We start from the raw sequence: 21324 nt of genomic DNA on the forward strand, positions 1-21324 counted from the left end.
TCATTATAAGTAACTCCTAGAACATTTACATGACCATGAGAAGACACCCCTCCTCCATATAGGCAATTACACTTTCTGTCTCTCTAATTTTTTTTCTGGACATTTCACTAAATTAAATTATGCAGTATGTGTACTCTGTTGTATCTTGTTTCTTTCATTTAACATGTCTTTTTGATTTATCCCTGTTATTGAAAGTGCTTGTTGGTCTTTTTACATTTCTGATTAATATTGCATTCCATGAATATTCAACATTTTGTTCATCTGTTTATCATTTGGTGAACATTTAGGTTGTTTGTACCTTGGCTCTTACCAGGCTGAGAAGTAGTCAGTAAAGTGCTTTTCCTGTAAGCAGTTCAATACCCAGAACCCACTTTTTGGGGGTTTTGTTGTTGTTGTTGTTGTTGTTTTAAAGAGAGTATCAATTTGACAGGAGCAATCGGGGAAGATTTAAAGGAAGGAAAGGGAAGGGAGAAATGTTGTATTTATAATTTAAAAAAAAGAATCCCAATGCTGTGGCTGGTAAAGACAGGTGACTGACTCATAGCTTGCTGATCAACCAGCCTAGCCTGCTTGGTGAGCTTCAGGCTAGTGAGAGACTATATCTCAAAATTAACGGTGGGCAGGCAATGGTGGCGCACACCTTTTATCCCAGCATTCAAAAGGAAGAGGCAGGCAGATCTCTTGAGTTCAAGGCAGCCTGGTCTATGGAGCCAGTTCCAGGACAGCCAGGGCTACACCATAGTGAAACCCTATCTCAAAAATAAAATAATAAAATAAAAATAAATGGTGGACAGCACCTGAGAAATGACAGTAAAGGTTGCCCTCTGGACTACGTGGCTCATGTGTGCACATGCACATTTACACACAGAGACAGTCACAGAAAGAGGCAGTGGAGGAGATAATGCTATCATAAACAGTTATTTGTATTAATGTGTCTTCATTTCTCTAGGGTTGCTGGGTGATGATAAATTTGTGTTTAAAGCACTTTTAGGAATCTGCTAACTCTTTGCCCAAGTAACTATACCATTTTTTTTATTTCTACTAGCTTTGTATGCTGGTTCTTATTTCTCTATATCATAACAAATATTGGTTGTTGTCCATCTATTTTGGTTTCTTGTTTATTTCATGGACCTAGAGGTCAAACCAAAGACTATTTATGTATATTAGGCAAGCATTGCTGCTGAGCTACATACCAGCCCATCCTGATTTCAGCCATCCTTGTGGTTATGAATAGTATTTTATGATAGTTTATTGTCTTTCATTGAGCTATACATTTTCCCCATTGCCTTTCTTTGCTCCACTCTCCCCTTCTACTCTCTCCCCTGTCCCCCATGCTCTCAGTTTACTCAGGAGATCTCGTCTTTTTCTCCTTCCTAGGTAGATCCATATTTGTCTCAGGGTCTTCATTGTTGTCTAGGTTTTCTGTGGTTGTGAACTGGTTATTCTTTGCTTTATGTCTAAAAGTTACTTATGAGTGAGTAAATATTATATTTGTCTTTCTGGGTCTGGGTTACCTCAGTATGGTTTTTTTTCCTAGTTCCATTCATTTGCCTACAAATTTCAAGATGTCATTATTTTTTACCACTAAATAGTGTAATGGACTCTGAATCCAGCGATCCAAGTTCATATCTTGGTGGAACCTGTTCCTCGAAGAAGAGACTTGGTTGTAGTGAGGAGCTGCAGGCAGGCCTGCTTTTCATCCCGCCCGGATCCCACATGGTTAGCTTTACACCTGAAATAACAACACACAAATTGTATTCTTTTAAACACTACCTGGCCCATTAGTTCCAGACTCTTACTCACATCTTGATTAACCCATATCTAATAATCTATGTAGCACAACGAAGTGGAGCCTTACTGGGAAGATTCTAGCGTATGTCCATCTTGGGCCGGAGCTTCATCGCGTCTGTCTCAGAGAGGAGAGACATGGCATCTACCCCAGAGAGGGGAGGTATGGCGATTTATTAACTTCCCTTCCCAGCATTCTGTTCTGTCTACTCTGCCCACCTAAGGGCTGGCCAATCAAATGGGGCAGGCAGTTTCTTTCTTAACCAATGAAATCAACTCAAACGGAAGACCCTCCCACATCACTTGGTCAGTCATCTTGTCAACTCAGACTATGAAAATCAGTATAAATGGCTGCCCATACAGCTTCAGCATTGCCAGGGGCGTGCTTCACTCTTACTCCGTTGTGTAAATGTACCACATTGTCCTTATCCATTCTTCAGTTGGGGGCATCTAGGTTGTTTCCAGGTTATGGCTATTATGAATAATATTGCTGTGAACATAGTTGAGTACATGTCCTTGTGGTATGATTGAGCATCCTTTGAATATATGCCCAAGAGTGATATTGCTGGGTTTTGAGGTAGACTGCTGCCTAATTTTCTGAGAAATCGCCATACTGATTTTCAAAGCAGCAGTACAACTTTGCACTCCCACCAGCAATGGGGGAGCATTCATATTACCCCACATCTTCTCCAGCATAAGTTGTTATCAGTGTTTTTGATCTTGGCCATTCGGACAGGTATAAGATGGAATCTCAGAATTGTTTTGATTTGCATTTCTCCGATGGCTCAGGAGCATTTTCTTAATTGTCTTTCGCCCATTTGAGATTTCTCTGTTGAGCGTTCTCTGTTTAGGTCCATACCCCATTTTTTAAGTTGGAATACTTGTTCTTTGGTATCTAGTTTCTTGAGTTCTTTGTATATTTTGGAGATCAGTCCTCCCTCAGATGTGGGATTGGTGAAGAATCTTTTTCCATTCTGTGGGCTGCCATTTTTGTCTTGTTGACTGTGTCCTTTCCTTTACAGAAGTTTCTCAGTTTCCGGAGGTTCCAGTAACTAATTGTTGCTCTCAGTGTCTGTACTACTGGGGTGATATTTAGAAAGTGGTTTTCCATGCCAATGCATTCAAGGCTTCTTCCCACTCTTTCTTCTGGAGGCATCACCATGCCTGACTTCAAACTCTGCTATAGAGTTACAATAATGAATAATGAGGTTCATTGTGGTTGGTTTTCTGTTGATGTCTTTCATCCATTTGGACTTGAGTTTTGTGCATGGCAATAGATGTGGATCTATTTACATTCTTCTACATGTCAATATCAAGTTATGCCAGCACCATTTTTCTTTTTTTGGTTTTTCAAGACAGGGTTTCTCTGCAGCTTTAGAGCCTGTCCTGGAGCTAGCTCTTGTAGACCAGGCTGGTCTCGAACTCACAGAGATCCGCCTGCCTCTGCCTCCCGAGTGCTGGGATTAAAGGCGTGCGCCACCACCGCCTGGCAGCACCATTTCTTGAATATGCTTTCTTTTTTCCATTTTATACTTTTAGCTTCTTTGTCAAAAATCAGGTATTCATAGGTGTGTAGGTTGATATCCAGGTCTTTGAATCAATTCCATTGGTCCTCTTATCTGTTTTTATGCCAATACTGAGCTGTTTTCATTATTGTAACTCTATAGTAGAGTTTGAAGTCAGGCATAGTGATGCCTCCAGAAGTTTTTTTTTTTTTTTTTTTTATTGTACAGAATTGTTTTAGCTATCCTGGGTTGAACAAGAAGGCCGCTAGTTAGTTTCCTGCTGCTTAGCCCCAAAATAATCACACAAAAACCATATTATTTGCAGGACTGTTTGGCTAATAGCTTAAGTTTATTTCTGGCTAACTCTTAAATCTTAATTTAATCCATCTGCATTATTTTATATTTTACCACGAGGCTTGTGGCCTACTGGCAAGGTTTCAACAAGTCTGTCTCTGATGGTGGCTCCATGGCTTCTCCTTTCTTCCAGCATTCAGCTTCATTTTCCCCACCTAGCTAAGTCTGCCCTGTTATAGGTACAAAGCAGTTTCTTTATTCTTTAATGGTAATCACAGCATACAGAGGGGAATCCCACATCACCTCCCCTTTTCTGTTTAAATAAAAAGAAGACTATATCTGTAACATAGTAAAGTTACATATAACAAAACAGGTATCAAGCAAGAATTACAGTTATAACATTTATATTTATTTTATCTTTTATCATGATTAAGGAAAACTATATCTATTCTTCAACTCCATCAAAGACTCCAGAAGGATAGATACAGTATTACCTAAGTAAACAGGAAATGCATTGTAAGCAATTTCCAAAACTCTAAAATTAACAGAGACATCTCACTACCTGGACAGTCACCCAAAGTTCTCCTGTACTGTTGAGGCATCCATCTTCAGCCTATAGGCCCACAGTATCCGGCAGACTTTTCCATAAAGCAGGAACTTTCAAAGACAATTCTGCCTATATTGGCAATTTGTCAGTCAGTTTCTTCTGTGTCCTGCAGAATGTCTCGCAGACTCTTTCATGAAGCAGGAACCCTGAAGGATCATCTCATCTTTAGGCAAGTTCAGCAGTCATTTCTCTGCAGGTCCTGCTTGTCCAGTTCACCCAACATACCATCAAGCAGTCCAGGCAAGAGCAGTTTCTTGCCCAAATGGCTAACAAACTTCATGAGGAACCTCTTCGATGCCCATCTTTCTCTTAAAGTAATTGGTGCTACCAGGAGCAGATGTGTCTTACTGTCTTGAAAAGTCTTCTTAAAACATTTAAATGCCATATTCCATAGGTCTTTGAAAGGTTTGAAGAACACCTATCTAATTGAAATATATCTAGTAAACCTAAGTAACATGACTAGAAGCTTGACTATTATAGATGATTATCTATTAACCTATATTTCTTAGTTATACATTACATTTTAAAATGAGCTAGACAAACATAATACCTTAATCAAGAAAATTGACCTTAAATTTGTATCAGTAGACCAAGATCCATACCAATACAAATCTCTATAGCATATCCCCTTTTATTTATTTTTTTTTAACTATAAATATTTTTTTTCTCATGGTTTATTTTTTTTATATTTAAAAATTTCCATCTCCTTCCCTCCTCCTCCCCCTCCCTCCCCTCCTCCTCCCCCTTCCCTCCCCTCCTTCTCCCCCTTCCCTCCCCTCCCCTCTACCCATACCTCCCCTCCCTCCCTCTCAAGGCCAAGGAGCCATCAGGGCCATGCGACCAAACCCGTCTCTCTGAGTGTGGCCAACAGCGGGGGCTGACTGAGAAGCAAAGGACAATGGCTCTGGGCTCTGATTGTTCTTCATGGACGGGCTCTGTGGGAGCCTTCTCAGCTTGGTCGATCACCTTCCTGGACCTGGGGGGAGTTGGGAGGACCTTGGTCTTAGCATATCCCCTTTTAAATGTGAACAGACATTTATAAACAATATTTGGGAATATGGGCATAGTTCTCTCCAAATTGCTTTCTGCTTTTGTTGGGCAAAGTAATTTTTGGGGTGTTCACAGTGACCTTTCAAGGGGTCTTGGTCCATCAAATCACATTAATCTGTAAAGTTCTCATCTTCTGTGGAAACAGAAGAACCCCTTTTCCAAAGCAACAAATCCTTAGACTCATATTTTGAAATCAAAATACCTTTAAAGTATGTAGGTTGGTTTTTTAGCTCCTTCACAGTCCAAAATTTCAAAGAAAACATAATAATATACATAATCCAGACTCTCTATCTTTGCATGGCTTATTCGGTTTTATTCTATTACTTCTTCATATTTATTATCTTTACTACTTTTAATCTATGACCGTCTGTGCTCTGTCTCCTTAAAGACTTTGTTTTATTTTTTAAATTATTTACTTTTTTCTCTCAATACTATTTTTCTTCTCTCTCCCAAGCCTGTGTACATTGATTCAAAGACCCATTTAGAGGTCTTTTTTTAAAAATCTGGATTTGTCTTTATTGCATATCTGTAATCCTTTTCTGACCAGAACGGCTTCTTAAAATGCTAAGGACTTCTTTTTTTATTTCAAACTGTCTTCCAAATATTTATTTTTATACTCATGGGTTAGTGCTGCTTTTGACCTTGGTCAGAGAAGCTTCTTCTGGCAGTGGGCAGTGGTTGATGCAGAGACCTATAACTGCTCAGGGCTAAATGGGACACTTAGACCATCCTCAGTCCCGGGTTCCAGGGACATCATGAAGAGGAGGAGGAAAGAATGTAAGAGCTGAAGGATGTGGAGACTGCTGTAAAATGCCATCTTCTATACACAACATGGCTGCTGTGCTCATGAGCTCACAGCAGCTGGTTACCCACACCAGGACTTCTCAAAAACTTAAGCAGCATCATTGCTGGGGGTAATATGGTACTTCCTGCTTGCCCCACCCAGTCCAGCATGGCAGAGGAGGTCCATTTACTGGCCCTGAGCCAAGCACACTGCCCCAGTTCCAAGTATGCAGCAGGTCTATGTCAGTCCATTAAGCAGTTTGTAGCAGTCTGCTAGGACCTCAAGTACTATATTGAATAGATATGGAGAGAGTGAATAGCCTTGTCTTGTTCCTGATTTCAGTGGGATTGCTTTCACTTTCTCTCCATTTTGTTTAATGTTGGCTGTTGGTGTGCTGTATATTGCCTTTATTATGTTTAGGTATGTTTCTTGTATCCATACTCTTTCCAAGACCTTTATCATGAAGGGGTGTTGAATTTTGGCAAAGACTTTTTCAGCATCTAGTGATATGATCATGTGGCTTTTTTTTTTAGTTTATTTATATGGTGGATTACATTGACAGATTTTTGTATGTTGAACCATCCCTGCATCTCCAAGTAGGATGAAGCCTACTTGGTCATGGTGGATGATTTTTCTGATGGGTTCTTAGATTCATTTTGCCATTATTTTATTGAATATTTTTGCACCGATGTTCATGAGGGAGATTGGTCTGTAATTCTCTTTCTTAGTTGTGTCTTTGTCTGATTTGGTTTGGGTATCAGTGTAAAGATAACCTCATGAAAAGAGCTTGGCAATGTTCCTTCTGTTTCTATAGTGTGGAACAATTTGAGGAGTATTGGTATCACTTCACTGAAAATCTTGTTGAGTTATACACTGAAAACATCTGGTCTTGGGCTTTTTTTTTTTTTTTGTTGGGAGACTTTTGATGACTGTATCTATTTCCATAGCAGTTAAAGGTCTATTCATTTTCCTTATCTGGTCTTGATTTAATTTTGGTATGTGATACTTACCCAGAAAATTGTCCATTTCCTTTTAAGTTTTTCAACTTTGTGGAGTACAGGTTTTTGATTCTCTATATTTCCTCAGTGTTTGTTATGTCCCCCTTTTCATTTCTGATTTTGTTAATTTGTATATTCTCTCTCTACTTTTTGGTTATTTTGGATAAAGGTTTGTCTATTTTGTTACTTTTCTTGAAGAACCAACTCTTTGTCTATTTATTCTTTGTATTTTTTTCTTTGTTTCTATTTTGTTGATTTCAGCTCTCAGTTTATTTCCTGTCCTCTAGTCTTTCTGGGTGAGTTTGTTTCTTTTTGTTCTAGGACTTTTAGGTGTTCTATTAATTCTCTAAGTGTGGGATTTTTTTCAGCTTCTTTATGTAGGCACTTATTGCTATTAACTTTCCTCTTAGCACTGCTTTCATTGTTCCCCATAAGTTTGGGAATGTTGTATGGTCGTTTACGTTGAATTTTTGGAAGTCTTTTTTTTCTTTATTTCTTCATTGACCCAGTTGAGCATTGTTCAGTTTCCATGAGTTTGTGAGCTTTCTACAGTTAGTGTTGTTGTTGAATTTTAAGCTATGATGATCCAATAAGGCATGGGGTTATTACAATATTTTTGTATCTGTTGAGATTTGCTTTGTTGCCGAGTATGTGGTCGATTTTGGAGAGGGTTCCATGAGGTGCTGAGAAGAAAGTATATTCTTTTGTGTTTGGGTTAAATGTTCTATAGGTGTCTATTAAGCCATTTGAGTTATAACATCTGTTAGATTCTTTATTTCTCTGTTAAGTTTCAGTCTGACAGACCTGTCCAGTGGTGAGAGTGGGGTGTTGAAGTCTTTCACTATTGGTGTGTGAGGCTTGATGTGTGATTTAAGCTTCAGTAATGTGTTGTTGTTGTTTTTTGTTGTTGTTGTTGTTTTTCGAGACAGGGTTTCTCTGTAGCTTTGGTGCCTGTCCTGGAGCTAGCTCTTATAAACCAGGCTGGCCTCAGACTCACAGAGATCTGCTTGCCTCTGCCTCCCAAGTGCTGGGATTAAAGGCGTGTGCCACCACCACCTGGCTTTCAGTAATGTTTCTTTTACAAATGAAGGTACCCTTGTCTTGGGGGCATAGATGTTCAGAATTGAGACTTCATCTTGATGGTTTTTTCCTGTGATGAATATAATATGAAATGACCTTCATCTCTTTTGACTAATTTTAGTTTGTATTAGGTTCTGAGAAAAAGCCCCCAAAGAAGATTAATATCCCCGTATGCAATAGCAGGAGTGTTTATTGATTCCAGTGTTGGGGTAGCAAAAGAACGACCCCCAAAGAAGGTCACAAGCTCCTTTTAAGTGGAGTTACTGGAATTCCAGAGAAGAGGGATTAACCTGGGGATGATTGGTGGAGGAAAGATTAGTAACCTGGGTCTGATTGGTGGAAGAACCTAGTGGTTAGGGACCTTCCAGCAGCAGGGTAGAGAAAGCTATCTTTAGCCTGCAGAAGTCTGGGGGGCATCTGCTGAGCCACCAGAAAGGTTTTGGGGGCCTGCTGATTCAGCAGAAGGGCTTGTGGGGGTGCTTGTTGATGGTTGTGATTTTCATGAGACCTGCTTGTTCAACTCTGTTCCATTCCAGTGAAGTGGAACTGAGGTCTGCTCTCTGTCAGGGCTCTGGCCTGTTGCCTGCCCCCTCCAGCCTTTTCAGTTTGTAGTCTATTTTGTTAGATATTAGGATAGATAAATGGATATAAGAAGCATCAGCTTTGCCGGGAGGTGGTGGCACACACCTTTAATCCCAGCACTCGGGAGGCAGAGACAGCCTGTGAGTTCAAGGCCAGCCTGGTCTACAAGAGCTAGTTCCAGGACAGGCTCTAAAACTACAGCGAAACCCTGTCTCAAAAAGAGAGAGAGGGAGAGAAAAAAAAGAGGAACACCAGCTTGTTTCTTAGGTCCATTTGATCAGAAAATCTTTTCCCAACCCTTTACTCTGAGGTTAATATCTGCCTTTGTAGTTGAAGTATGTTTCTTGTATGCAGCAGAAGAATGGATTCTGTTTTTGTATCCAATCTGTTAGTCTGTGTCTTTTTATAGGCTAATTGAGTCTCTTCGTGTTAAGGGATATTAATGAACAGTGATTGCTAGTTCCTGTTATTTTTGTTTTTGTTGTTAATGGTGGTGTTTCTCTTCTTTGGGATTTGCTGGTGTGAGATTATCTATTTCTTGTGGGGTTTTTTGTTTGTTTGTTTTTTGGGTTTTTTTTAAAGATTTATTTATTTATTTATTTATTTATTTATTTATTTATTGTGTATTCAGTGTTCCTCTGCATGTATGCCTACACACCAGAAGAGGGCATCAGATCTCATTACAGATGAGTGTGAGCCACTATGTGGATGCTGGGAATTGAACTCAGGACCTCTGGAAGAGCAGTCAGTGCTCTTAACCACTGAGCCATCTCCCCAACCCTATTGCCTGTGTTTTTGTGGGTGTAGCTAATTTTCTTGGGTTGGAGTTTTCCTTCTAATACTTTCTGTAAGGCTGAATTTGTGGATAGATATTGATTAAATCTGGTTTTGTCATGAAATATCTTGTTTTCTCCATCTGTGTTGTTTGAAGGCTTTGCTAAACATATTCTGGGCTGGCATCCGTGGTCTCTTAGTGTCTGCATAATACCTGACCACACCCTTCTGGGTTTATTATTTTTTTTTTTGAGAAGTTGGATGTAATTCTGATAGGTCTTCCTTTATATGTTACTTGGCCTTTTTCCTTTGCAGCTCTTAATTCTTAATAAAAGAATATTCTTTCTTTATTCTGTATGTTTAGTGTTTTGATTATTATGTAGCAAGGGGACTTTCTTTTTTGTCTAGTCTATTTGGTGTTCTGTAAGTTTCTTGTATTTTCATAGGCATGTCCTTCTTTAGGTTGGGAAAGTTTTCTTCTATGCTGTTGTTGAATATATTTTCTGTGAGTTGGACTTCTTTTTTTTTTTTTTTTTTTTGGTTTTTTGAGACAGGGTTTCCCTGTAGTTTCTAGAGCCTGTCCTGGATCTAGCTCTTGTAGACCAGGCTGGTCTCGAACTCAGAGATCCGCCTGCCTCTGCCTCCCGAGTGCTGGGATTAAAGGCGTGCGCCCGGCTGAGTTGGACTTCTTTTGCTTCTTCAATTCCTATTATTCTTAGATTCGGTCTTTTCATGGTATCCTGGGTATTTTTGTTGTGCCTAAGTCCTGAGATCCCCAAGAAGACCACTACAGAGCTACACACTTCTGAATCCAAAGCAAGGTTTCAATTATTATGTACACGCTAGAACCGGTCCTCTGCCTCACAGTCTGGCACAGCAGATAGAGGGAGAAGGATCCTGCCAACTGTTGTAAGGGGTTTATAAAGACAAAAACCACAAGATTACAGTTTCAAAGTACAAAATTACTTATCCTGTATCACAATTGGCTAAAGGTTAGATAAAGCTTAGCTGTTAGTTCCTGATAGGCTATTGTCTAAGAGCGATAGCAACAGCCCCCTGGTCACATCTGCTGGTCTTTTGCTAACCACAGGGGCTGTTTGGAATCATATCTGATTGGTCCATCATTACTCAACTGATAGAGGAAGTTAGGTGGTCAACATTTTATGTATGACTATGGGTGCGGAAATGGGCTGCAGTGAGCAGCTTTATATAACTTAGGTTGCTCCATTAGCTAATACTTCCCCTAAAAGGGGTCCAGTGGCCTCAGCTTGTCCTGGGGGCTGGGGTGTAATTCAGAGTCCCAAAAGGTCCTAGCACAGAAATGAAATCTCTTCTGGCCTCTCAATTTTGTGTTAAGAATTTGTTGTGTTTAGCATTTTCTTTGACATATGAATCTATTTACTCTTTTGTGTCTTCAATGCCTGAGATTCTGTCTTCCATCTCTTGTATTCTGTTGTTTATGCTTGCATCTGTAGTTCCTGATCATTTTCCCAGATATTACATTTCCAGATTTCCCTCAGATTGTGTGTGTGTATGTGTGTGTGTTTATTAACTCTATTTCAGCTTTCAAATCTTGAACAGTTTCTTTCACTTGATTGCTTTTTTTGGTTTTCTTTAAGGGATTTGTTGATTTCTTCCAGTTTTTTTCATTGTCTTTTCCTCCATTTCTTTAAGGGAATTTTCTTCTTTAAGGTCCTCAATCATAAGCCAGGTGGTGGTGGCACACGCCTTTAATCCCAGCACTCAGGAGGCAGAGGCAGGTGGATCTCTGTGAGTTCGAGACCAGCCTGGTCTACAAGAGCTAGTTCCAGGACAGGCTTCAGAGCTACAAAGACCCCCCCCCCCCCATCTCGAAAAGAAAAAAAAAGACTGTTTTCTTCTGCTGCTTTATCTGCATTGGGATGTTCAGGTCTTACCATTGTAGAACCAGCAGTTTTGGGTGGTACTGTGTTACTCTTTATTCACGAGTATATTCTTACCCTGTTTTCTATCTCTTCTTCCAGTCAGAATAAGGGGAGTCTGTATTTCAGGGGTAGTTGGGAGCTGTGGCTCCGTTGATCATTCCTTCAGGTGTAGGCAGAGAAGAGCCTTCATTTTTGTTCCTCCAGGTGGTGCCTACATGCCCAAGGCTCAGATGTTCATTCCTCCTGGTATTGGCAGTGCTGAGGCTGAGGCCACTGCAGTCGTAGTGGCCTGCCACACTGCTGCTCATACTTCTCTTCCCAATGGCCTGGCCCAGCCTGACCCAGCCCACCCACACTCCCAGTGGTCTGGCCTGGTCCCACCCACACTGCTGCTCACACTTCTCCTCCTGATGATTTTTCTTGTTATAAAGTCTTTATTTTAATTAAATATTTTTAAATGTTTGTTAATATAGAAGTCAAAAGACAAGTCATGAGAGTTAGTTCTCTTCTTCTGTGTGGGTCCCAGGATCAAACTCAGGTCATCAGACTTGATGGCAAGTGCCTTACTCACTGAGCCCTCTCACAGTCCTTGTTACGGATTAAATCTTGATAACGAACTAAAATTTATCCTGCAGGGATAAGAAACAGCATAGCTAGAATTGGAAGATAACAAAAATTAATGTGTGGTATTCTTTGAACATTTAATTCCTGCTAAACATTTTTCTAATTTTATAACCTATTATTATTATTTATTATTATATTTATGACAGCTCTCTATTAGATGCAATTTTAAATCCTTGCTTTAAAGTTGAGGAAGTTTGTTCAGGTCACTCAGTTAGCAAGTACTGTAGCTGACAAAGTTAGAAAGAGAGTGATCTAGTCCTAAAATTACAAGTAGCCCTGTGGTGATGAGAGAATTTGAGAAATACCTGGGCTTTTGTTGGGAGTTTTATAGATAATAATAGATGAAGAACTATAGAATTTGCAGATGTGGGATATAATAATTGTTCCTTTATTTTGAATTTTTTAATTTGAATTAAGAATTTTGAGGTACTACATTTCATCTAGGTTTAAAAGAGATATATTTAGAATTATTTGGATTTCCATCTTTATTGCTATAATAAAGTAGAACTCTTCTGAATAATTCCATATTCTATTGTAGAATTTAAAAACAAAACAAAAAACACTTTTTCTGGTGAGATAGCACATTTGTAGAATCCTAACACTTGAGATAGGATTGTGAGTTTGAGTTCAGCCTTGACTACCCAGAGAAGCCCTGTCTCAAAGCAAAAAGCCAAAAAGAGAACTTCTAGGGGCTCTTGAGAGATGGCTCAGCAGTCAAGGACATTTTGCTCTTGCAAAGGCTTGGGTCCTAGGACCCACATGGCTAACAATCATCTGTGACACCAGTTCCAGAGAATCCAGTGCCTTCTCTGGCCTCTGTGGGCACTTATACACATGTGATGCACAGACATACATGCAAGCAAACACCCATACACAGAAAATAAAAATACACATTTTTTTAAAAAGCAAAAATTTTAAAGCTATAATCTATTTCAAATTGCACCATCACTGTGCAGTCCTACATAAGTCCAAAATGTCTACTTGAAATTTATCATTGCAGTATTAAGGCTTTGAGTTAACTGTTGCTTCTTTTTTCCCCAAAGATTATTTCTGATTTTGTGTGGCTGCCAATTTGTGTGGCTGAGATTGTGTGGGTAGGTGCCCAAGGAGACCATGTGGGTTTTGGGAATGGAACTCGGGTCTTCTGGAAGGGCAATGATGTTTTTAACTACCTGGACATCTTTCTAGTCACTGAACCTTGCTGTTTGGCATATTGTTTATATCATACTGATGAAACTTGTTTCAAGTTATTGTAATATAATATTTTGACTTATGCTCTAGAATACTGCACTAAAAGAAACTTACCAAACCGAATTCTATGAATATTCATTCATGTTTTTAGCTAGGCATGTGTTTTCTAGTACATCTGTGCATGCATTTACATGTGTGCCTATGACTGATTCTAGTGTTTGAACTTGGGTCCTAATGCTTATAAGGCAAGCACTTTACTGAGCTATCTTCCTAGCCACTAAAATGAATTTTTAAAACCATATGTGTTTTTATTCATTATTCCCACAACTGAGGAGTTGTCATGTTAACAATCATGTTACAATCATTACAAATGGTACTGGCCAATGGCAAGTTATCTCGTGGAGTAACTTAATAGTTTATTATTCATGATCAACTCTTAAAGAAGACTTTCTTGTCTCTATTTCCATACACAGTTTTTTATTCCTAAAGTAGTCTTTATATCCTCATGTTACCATTTCTTAGATGATACATATAAATCAAAAGTCCTCTAACGTTAGGTGGGTTATGCACACCAATAATCCCAAACTACAGAAGACAGAGAGGCAGGAGGGTCACCATAAGTTAAAGACCAGCCTGATTTATATAATAAGTTTCAGGTCAGTCAGGTCTATGTATTGAGATCCTCTTTTGATGGATAAATTGTAAACGGATACTGCACTTTTGTTTCCCAGCTGCCCAGACCCAAATAATAACACAGAAACTATATTAATTACAATACTGTTTGGTAAATGGCTTAGGCATATTCCTAGCTAGCTCTTACATCTTAAATTAACCCATTTCTGTTATTTTATATTTTATCATAAGGCTTGTGGTTTATTGCCTCACATCTTGCTTCTTGAGCAGCTACATGGTGTCTGCCTGACTCCACCTTCTTTCTTCCTGCATTCAGTTTAGTTTTCCTGCCTAGCTGTATTCTGCCTGCCATAGGCAAAGAAGCTTCTTTATTAACCAATGGTAATAAAATGTTCACAGCATATGAAGGAGACTCCCACATCAATAAATAAAAACCAAAAACATCCTAAAGTGAGTAAAGTATATCTTTCTTTACTGAAATTAGTTTTTAATGCATAATTACTTGGGAGGATATGACATGTGTGCTAATACACACACATACAAACACACACCAGTAAAACCTATTCTGTGAAGAATTGACAGGTACATTTATTTGTATCTGTATTAGAGAGCTCTCCAACTGTCATGAGAATCATCAGGCAATATAGCAGTTGTATACTGGAAACATAATGGGATTAGTTTCCAAAAGCAGCCATTTGTTTCTATGTATTTAACTTTCCTGACTCAGCTTTCTTGTACCTGAAATGATTAGCTTACTAGGTATGAAAAGAAGCAATGAGACTCAGTACCTAGCACATAGTAATAGATACTGGCTATCTTTTTGTTGTTGTTATTTTTAGGTAAGAAGAATCTAATTTCCCTTTTTGTTTTAAGTTTTGTTCCTGATTGCCATAGGAAATACTAGACTGTCAAAGATAAAAGAGATTACAAAAATGATGAAATCCTGAGGCACTCACTTTCTTTATGGAACTGATAACTATCAGTCCCTTGAGACTTCTTTTACCCTATTCCAAAAAGTAGATCTCATTGCCCTGTTCCTTAGCATTTTATAAGCCTAAAAGGTATTTGGAATAAGTAATATTCAACCCAAGCAAGATGATCCCTACCTATAGTTTACTTAGCTTCTGGGGATCAAGAATAGGTTCAAGAACAGCCTAGATAACACTAGGAGACCTGTCTCTGACAGCTAACAGTCTGTGTTCTGAACCAGGATTTTCTCTTTTCAGCACATGTGCTCTATGTACATCTCAATGTGTCTTCCTTCCATTACCAGAACTAGTAATGACTGTCCTTCAGAATGCTGCTACATGTCTTTGAAAAAGCACAAGAAAAACATCCATAAAATATAGATAAGTATGATGTATACATGCAGAAAAAAAATGAAGAGTGTTTCTCCCTCCAACTTCCTGACAGGAAAGAGAAGAGTCTCTTTATTTTCCTTGAACTATGAATAACAAGATTTTAGGATATATTGGTAGCAAAATCTGACATTAAATTTCTGTTGTATCATATTTTACTCTAATTTTAGCCAGTATTTCTGATTTTTATCTTCCACAGGTTAGTAGTTACATTAAGTAAATACCTTTTTTTTTTTTTTTTTTTTTTTTTTTGGTTTTTCGAGACAGGGTTTCCCTGTAGTTTCTAGAGCCTGTCCTGGCACTAGCTCTTGTAGACCAGGCTGGTCTCGAACTCACAGAGATGCACCTGCCTCTGCCTCCCGAGTGCTGGGATTAAAGGTGTGCACCACCACCCTTTTATTTTAGAATTTTTACATACGTAAATTTTACTTAGGTGAGACATTTTATACATCTATTTAATAATTAGTAAAAATTGCCCTAATTTGGGGGGGCCAGAGAGATAGCTCAGCAGTTAAGAGTATTAACTGCTATTACATAGAACCCAGATTCAATTCCCAGCACCCACATAGTGGCTAGCCTCCACACAGACCAGACATACACATTTAGAATAGACATCCATTCAAGGCAAAACATTCATATAATGAAAGTAAATATATAAAATTTTAAAATAAGTAAATCAAAATTTAAATAAAAATAAGAGTTTTGGTAATTTTTTAAAAAATTGGCTGGGTGGTGGTGGCGCACGCCTTTAATCCCAGCACTCAGGAGGCAGAGGCAGGTGCATCTCTGTGAGTTCGAGACCAGCCTGGTCTACAAGAGCTAGTGCCAGGACAGGCTCTAAAAGCTACAGAGAAACCTTGTCTCGAAAAACAAAAACAAAATTTTTCTAATGTATATAAAAGGCAAATATATTCTGGGGGAAATTTACCTAAATTTTTAAAATTTAATTTGTGTGTGTGTGTGTGTGTGTGTGTGTGTGTGTGTGTGTGTGTGTGTGGATATGTGCATATGAGTATAGGTGCTGAAAAGGCCAGAAGAGAGGGTTGATGAATACAGTGGAGCTGGAGGTACAGGCAGCTGTGAGCCTCGTCCGTTCTGGACTCCAAACCCTGGTCCTCCTCAAGAGCAGTTTGTACTCTTAGCTATTAAGCCATCTCTCCAGCACTACTTTGTAGTGGTATATGATTTATATTTTGGTAAATAAATATTTCCTGAAGACCAGAAGCAAAGCTAAAGCCACTAGAGATCAGGCAGTGGTGACACACACCTTTAGTTCCAGAATTTGGGAGACAAAGTCAGATGGATCTCTTGTGAGTTCAAGGCCACCCTGAGCTACCTGAGATCAATGCAGGAACAAATCTAGGAGGTGCTGGCTCACACCTTTAATCCTAGTTCCGGGGAGTCACACGCCTTTAGTCCCAGCACAAGAAAGAATATAAAATGGGAGTAGAGAGAGGCTTAGTCTGTTTAGTTTACGGTCACCCAGCCTTGGTAGAGGTAAACTTCTCTTGTGGCTTGGCTGCTTCACTTTTCTGGATTTGGGTTGATTTCTGTCTCTGAGTTTTTATTATTTGTGCTGCACTACTTGTGTATTATTTTTGTTTGTTTTGTTTTTTTGAGGCAGGATTCTTCTGTGTGGCCCTGGCTGTTCTGGAACTTACTCTGTAGACCAGGCTGGCCTTGAAGTCAGATCCACATGCCTCTGCCTCCTGAGAGCTGGGATGAAAGACGTGTGGACGTGTGTCACCACCGCCTAGCTCAGAATTCTTATCAGGAGGGATGGCTCTTTCCTCTGGTGGAAATTTGGTTGCATTTAGCAGTTTCTCATAAATGAGGAAGATAGTCATAAGAGAATTTGTGGGAAGTCCTCCTGTTAAGTAAATAGGTATCTTCTTAGGTATATGAGGACACAGTGTCCCAACAATGAAAGGCTGACTTTCAGAGGGCAGGTGATATTTTCTGGAATCTTCAGTGTTACTACTCAAGTGTTTAAAGAGGGAGGGGTTCATCTCCAGTGGCCTCCAAGACTACCAATCTCTGTAACTGCCTCACACGGACTTTGTTTGACTTGAGACCTTGCTTCCCACAGTAGTATGGTGTGCCTTACATTGTCATTGCGGATTAAGGAAAGACCCTCTGATCCAACAGATTGGTGGACTTTGCAGTGGAGATAACAGTACTTCTCTCTGTTCTCCCTTGTAGAGTCGACAATTAGAATCAGAAACTGGTACCACAGAGGAACACAGTCTAAATAAGGAGGCTCGGAAATGGGCCACACGTGTAGCACGTGAGCACAAGAATATTGTTCAACAGCAGCGGGTAAGTATGTGATAGAGCACCCTGGCTGTGCAGCTGAAATCAGATTTCAGATAGATTTAAGGAGTTAAATTTTATTTTTATTTGTGTTTGCCTGTGCAGTGTGTGTGTGACACCCACGGAGGTCAGAAGAGGGCATTGGACATCAGATCCACTGAAACTAGAATGTAGACAGCTGTGAGCTGCCATGTATGTGCTGGAAGTTGACCCTGGGTTCTCTGAAAGAGCAGTCCATGCTCTTAACCATTGAGCCATCTCTCCCGCTCCAAGGAATTTAATTTTATCAATGTGAAAAATCCTATGTATGTTTTCCCTGTATTTTCTCAACAGTCAGCGTAATGCTCTTAACTCTTGCCTACCTTGAAAAGCCCATAAGCTTTTTTTCTTTCTTTTTCTTTTTTTTTTTTTTTTTTTTTTTTTTGTGGAGACAGGGTCTCCTCTCTACACAGCCCTGGCTTTCCTGGTCTTGAACTAACATCTTTCTCTGGCCTCCACATACACATGCATATGCAGTACAATAGAAGTAAGATGGACATAGCCGGGTGGTGGTGGCACACGTCTTTAATCCCAGGGTAGCAGAGGCAGGCGGAGCTCTGTGAGTTCAAGGCCAGCCTGGTCTACAAGAGCTAGTTCCAGGACAGGTTCCAAAGCTACAGAGAAACCTTGTCTCGAAAAACAAAACAAAACAAAACAAAAAAAAAAAAGATGAACAGCAACACATGAAACTAGACTTTCTGTAAAGTCATAAAATTGAAATCTTGAAATCAATTTTTCAAAATTCTGTGTCAGCATAAGTTTGGCAGTATCCCTGTGGTTAGGATATAAGGAGGGGTAGGTACAACCTTTCAGGGAAAATTTGACAATGTATATTAATATTACAATATAGAAGTGCAGGATAAAGCTGACCAGTGGAGCACCGCTTACTGTGATCACCAGTACAGAAAAACAGTAAGCAAGCAGCACGTACCAATTCCACATTTATGTTTCATCTCAAGTCAATACTCCACTGTGTTCAAAGAGTCGCTACTTAGGTTCTTTATGTAGTTTCCGTTTGCAGTGTTGAGAAGTGCTCTGAGTGAGTGTGGTACTACTCTTGAAATGAGGTCAGTCTGCAAACATGGCAAGGTTTGCTACAAACACTGACGGAATGCTGTATTTTTTTTATTCCCACAAACAAGAAATGGAAAAATACAAATTAATGGGGTAATACCTTGGTGTAGAGAGTATGTGATAGATTCACGTGTGGACTTTGTGTTGTTTTATAAGAATACTGCGTCATTGTTTCAGGACAGGCTCCAAGCTACAGAGAAACCCTGCCTCGAAAAAAAGAAGTTTAAGAATGAGTCTTGGCTTTAGCCACTGAACCCTTTGAAATTACCTAAATACTCAAGGAACAAGCACAAGAACAAAAGCAGTCATCTTTATTTTCTTTGATAGGTTTTAAATGACCTGCAGTGTCATGGAGTTGCTGTATCAGAGCAGAGTCGAGCAGAGCTGGAGCAGAAAATAGAGGAAGCTAGAGAAAATATCCGTAAAGCAGAGGTAAGGACAGCTGCCAGTTACAGCATCTCACTTGGTTCCAGGCACAGTGTCACAGTCATAGCATGCACCTTGAAACTGAGTTTGTACACGGGTGTTTTAAGTTGAAGACAGTCAACCATCTCTGTGTCCACAGTAGTATTTTTGTGTACCTGAAACACTTAAACAAAACCTCTGAACCTACTGTGAAGAACCCACAGTCATGAAACATTAAAAAACAGCAAAAGGAATGTCACAATGCAGTTGTTTATTTTTAAAGTTTTCACAAAGTGTTGTCAGTCAGTCAAATTAATGGTAGGAAAAGTGACACGTGTATGTTCAGATGTTAAGACTGTCTTCATATTGCAGGTTCCCTAATCCAGGGAAATGAGCAAAGATACGGCTACAGAGGAAGGGAGTGACAAAACACATAATTGTGGATTTTAATCTCTTGTGGAGTCCTAAGACTTTTTTAGGGTTGTATAGCAATGAAACCTCACCAACAAAAACAGAAAAGGACAAAAAGTTCTCATGATGATGCTCTGCTTGCCTGGAAGGGGAGGTTGAAATGAGAAGTGAAGTGGCCGTTTGCATAGGGTGTACTTTGGCAGGTGGATACGATCAGAGTCAGAACATCAGGAAGAAAATGTGGTTTTGGAAAGGAGATAAACTGATTGTGATTAGAGCCATGATGAAAACAAATGAAGAAAGAATAAAAAAAATCAACCAGGTTATGTTCCTGTTAAGGAGACATAAAGTGGTGGATACAGAACAGAACCAGAGGAACTCTGTCAGCATAGAGGTGGATTGAGTTGAGTAGTGCAGTGCTGCATGAGTCACAGTGGAGGAGGCAGCACAAGTGTGTGTCATGCACACCCACCACCCTGTGTGAACCAAAAGATTCATAGGTGGGGAGCAGACTTGAGTATGAGATTAGGAAATGTTTTCTTTTTGGTGGCCAAATATATACCTCAGAGAATATGATATACATTATGAGTATGAGAAGAGATTCTAGGTGAGGACTGGAGAGATGGCTCAGTTAGTAAAGTGCTTGCCATGCAAGCATGAGAACCTGAGCTCTATGTAATACCAGCGCTGGGGAGGTGGAGACAAGTAGACCCCCCGGAGCTCCCAGATGCTCATTCTAACCAGGTCCATGAGCTTCTAGATTCAGTGAGAGGCCTTTTCTCAATAAGGTAATGCTAATAATAATGTGTTATGTGTGTGGTGGTGCTTGCCTTTAATCAGTACTCAGGAGGCAGAGGAAGGCAGATCTCTTTAAGTTCAAGGCCAGCCTGGTCTTCATAGTGAGTTCCAAACCAGTTAGCGCTACAGAGTGAGACCTTGCCTTAAAATAATAACAACAATGTGGCGATAAACCAAGGAAGATACATTGACCTCTGGCCTCTGTGTGTATATCCCATATAATGAAGGCACACACACACACACTAACACATATATACATAATGTAACATGGATTCTGGACCAGCTTCTATTAGGGCATCCAAATAAGGAATTCTTGTACTAGTTGAGAGTTCATCTAAACTAATGACTTTCAGATATCCCTTTCAAAGTTTTAAGAAAGTGCTTCAGTAGTTGGGTGATGAAGAGGCAATGTAAGTAAGCACATGGAATGTGAGCATGTTTTGAGCACTGTCCCGTGGAGGTGATCCGAGTCAGAACAGACTTGCCACTTATTCTTGTACCCTCCTCTGCACTATTCCTGGCACAGTCTGAACCTCAGATTCCCACAGAGAGGAGAGCAGTGTGTGCTTTTTTCCTCTCTAAACCAAGGGTCACAAGGAAACTACTACACTAAGGTGTTGGGAGGCAGTTGCTGAGTGGTAAACACTGGCTTTTGGTGAAAGAGTTGTCCTTGTTGTTGCTTATCCACTGTAGATGAAAACTTAGTGAAACAGGAATGACGATTTTTGAGACAAGACTCAAAAAATTTGTGAAGGAATATCTTTATATTTTCCATTTTCAGACTCCACCATGGTGTCACTGTGTAATACCTTAACTCCACCAAACTTCTCCACTTCACCTTAGTGTAGCAGTAATAGGTCACACAGTTGTCATGTAGGTTAGACCTACTCTCCCTTTCAGTACGCCACACTTACTGTTTGTTAGTTTAAAACTGAAATTACGAAGTGAGAGTTCCACACACATTGTCTTTCCTCTTCTGACACAAGCAGTTAAGTCTTCAATCTCAAAGATAAGTTTCTTACTAAGAATAAAATAGGTGATATCAGATCCATTATCTTAGTTTTAAATATCTGTGAAATTGTCTTCAGATGAGCTCCCACTTAACTTCCACT

The 21324-nt window shown here is 39.6% G+C and overlaps 1 protein-coding gene across 3 annotated transcripts in view; it reads left to right on the top strand.

Moving 5' to 3' along the window:
• Fchsd2 (FCH and double SH3 domains 2) overlaps positions 1-21324 on the top strand; it is a 259952-nt gene that overhangs the window by 207218 nt on the left and 31410 nt on the right. For all 3 annotated transcript variants that reach the window (XM_038325845.2, XM_038325826.2, XM_038325835.2), the window contains 2 exons: positions 17375-17491; positions 18926-19030. In XM_038325845.2, coding sequence (XP_038181773.1) covers positions 17375-17491; positions 18926-19030 — 222 coding nt within the window. The remainder of the gene's footprint in view (positions 1-17374; positions 17492-18925; positions 19031-21324) is intronic.

Source organism: Arvicola amphibius, chromosome 1 (assembly GCF_903992535.2).
Source record: "Arvicola amphibius chromosome 1, mArvAmp1.2, whole genome shotgun sequence".
Taxonomy (NCBI): Eukaryota; Metazoa; Chordata; class Mammalia; order Rodentia; family Cricetidae; genus Arvicola; species Arvicola amphibius.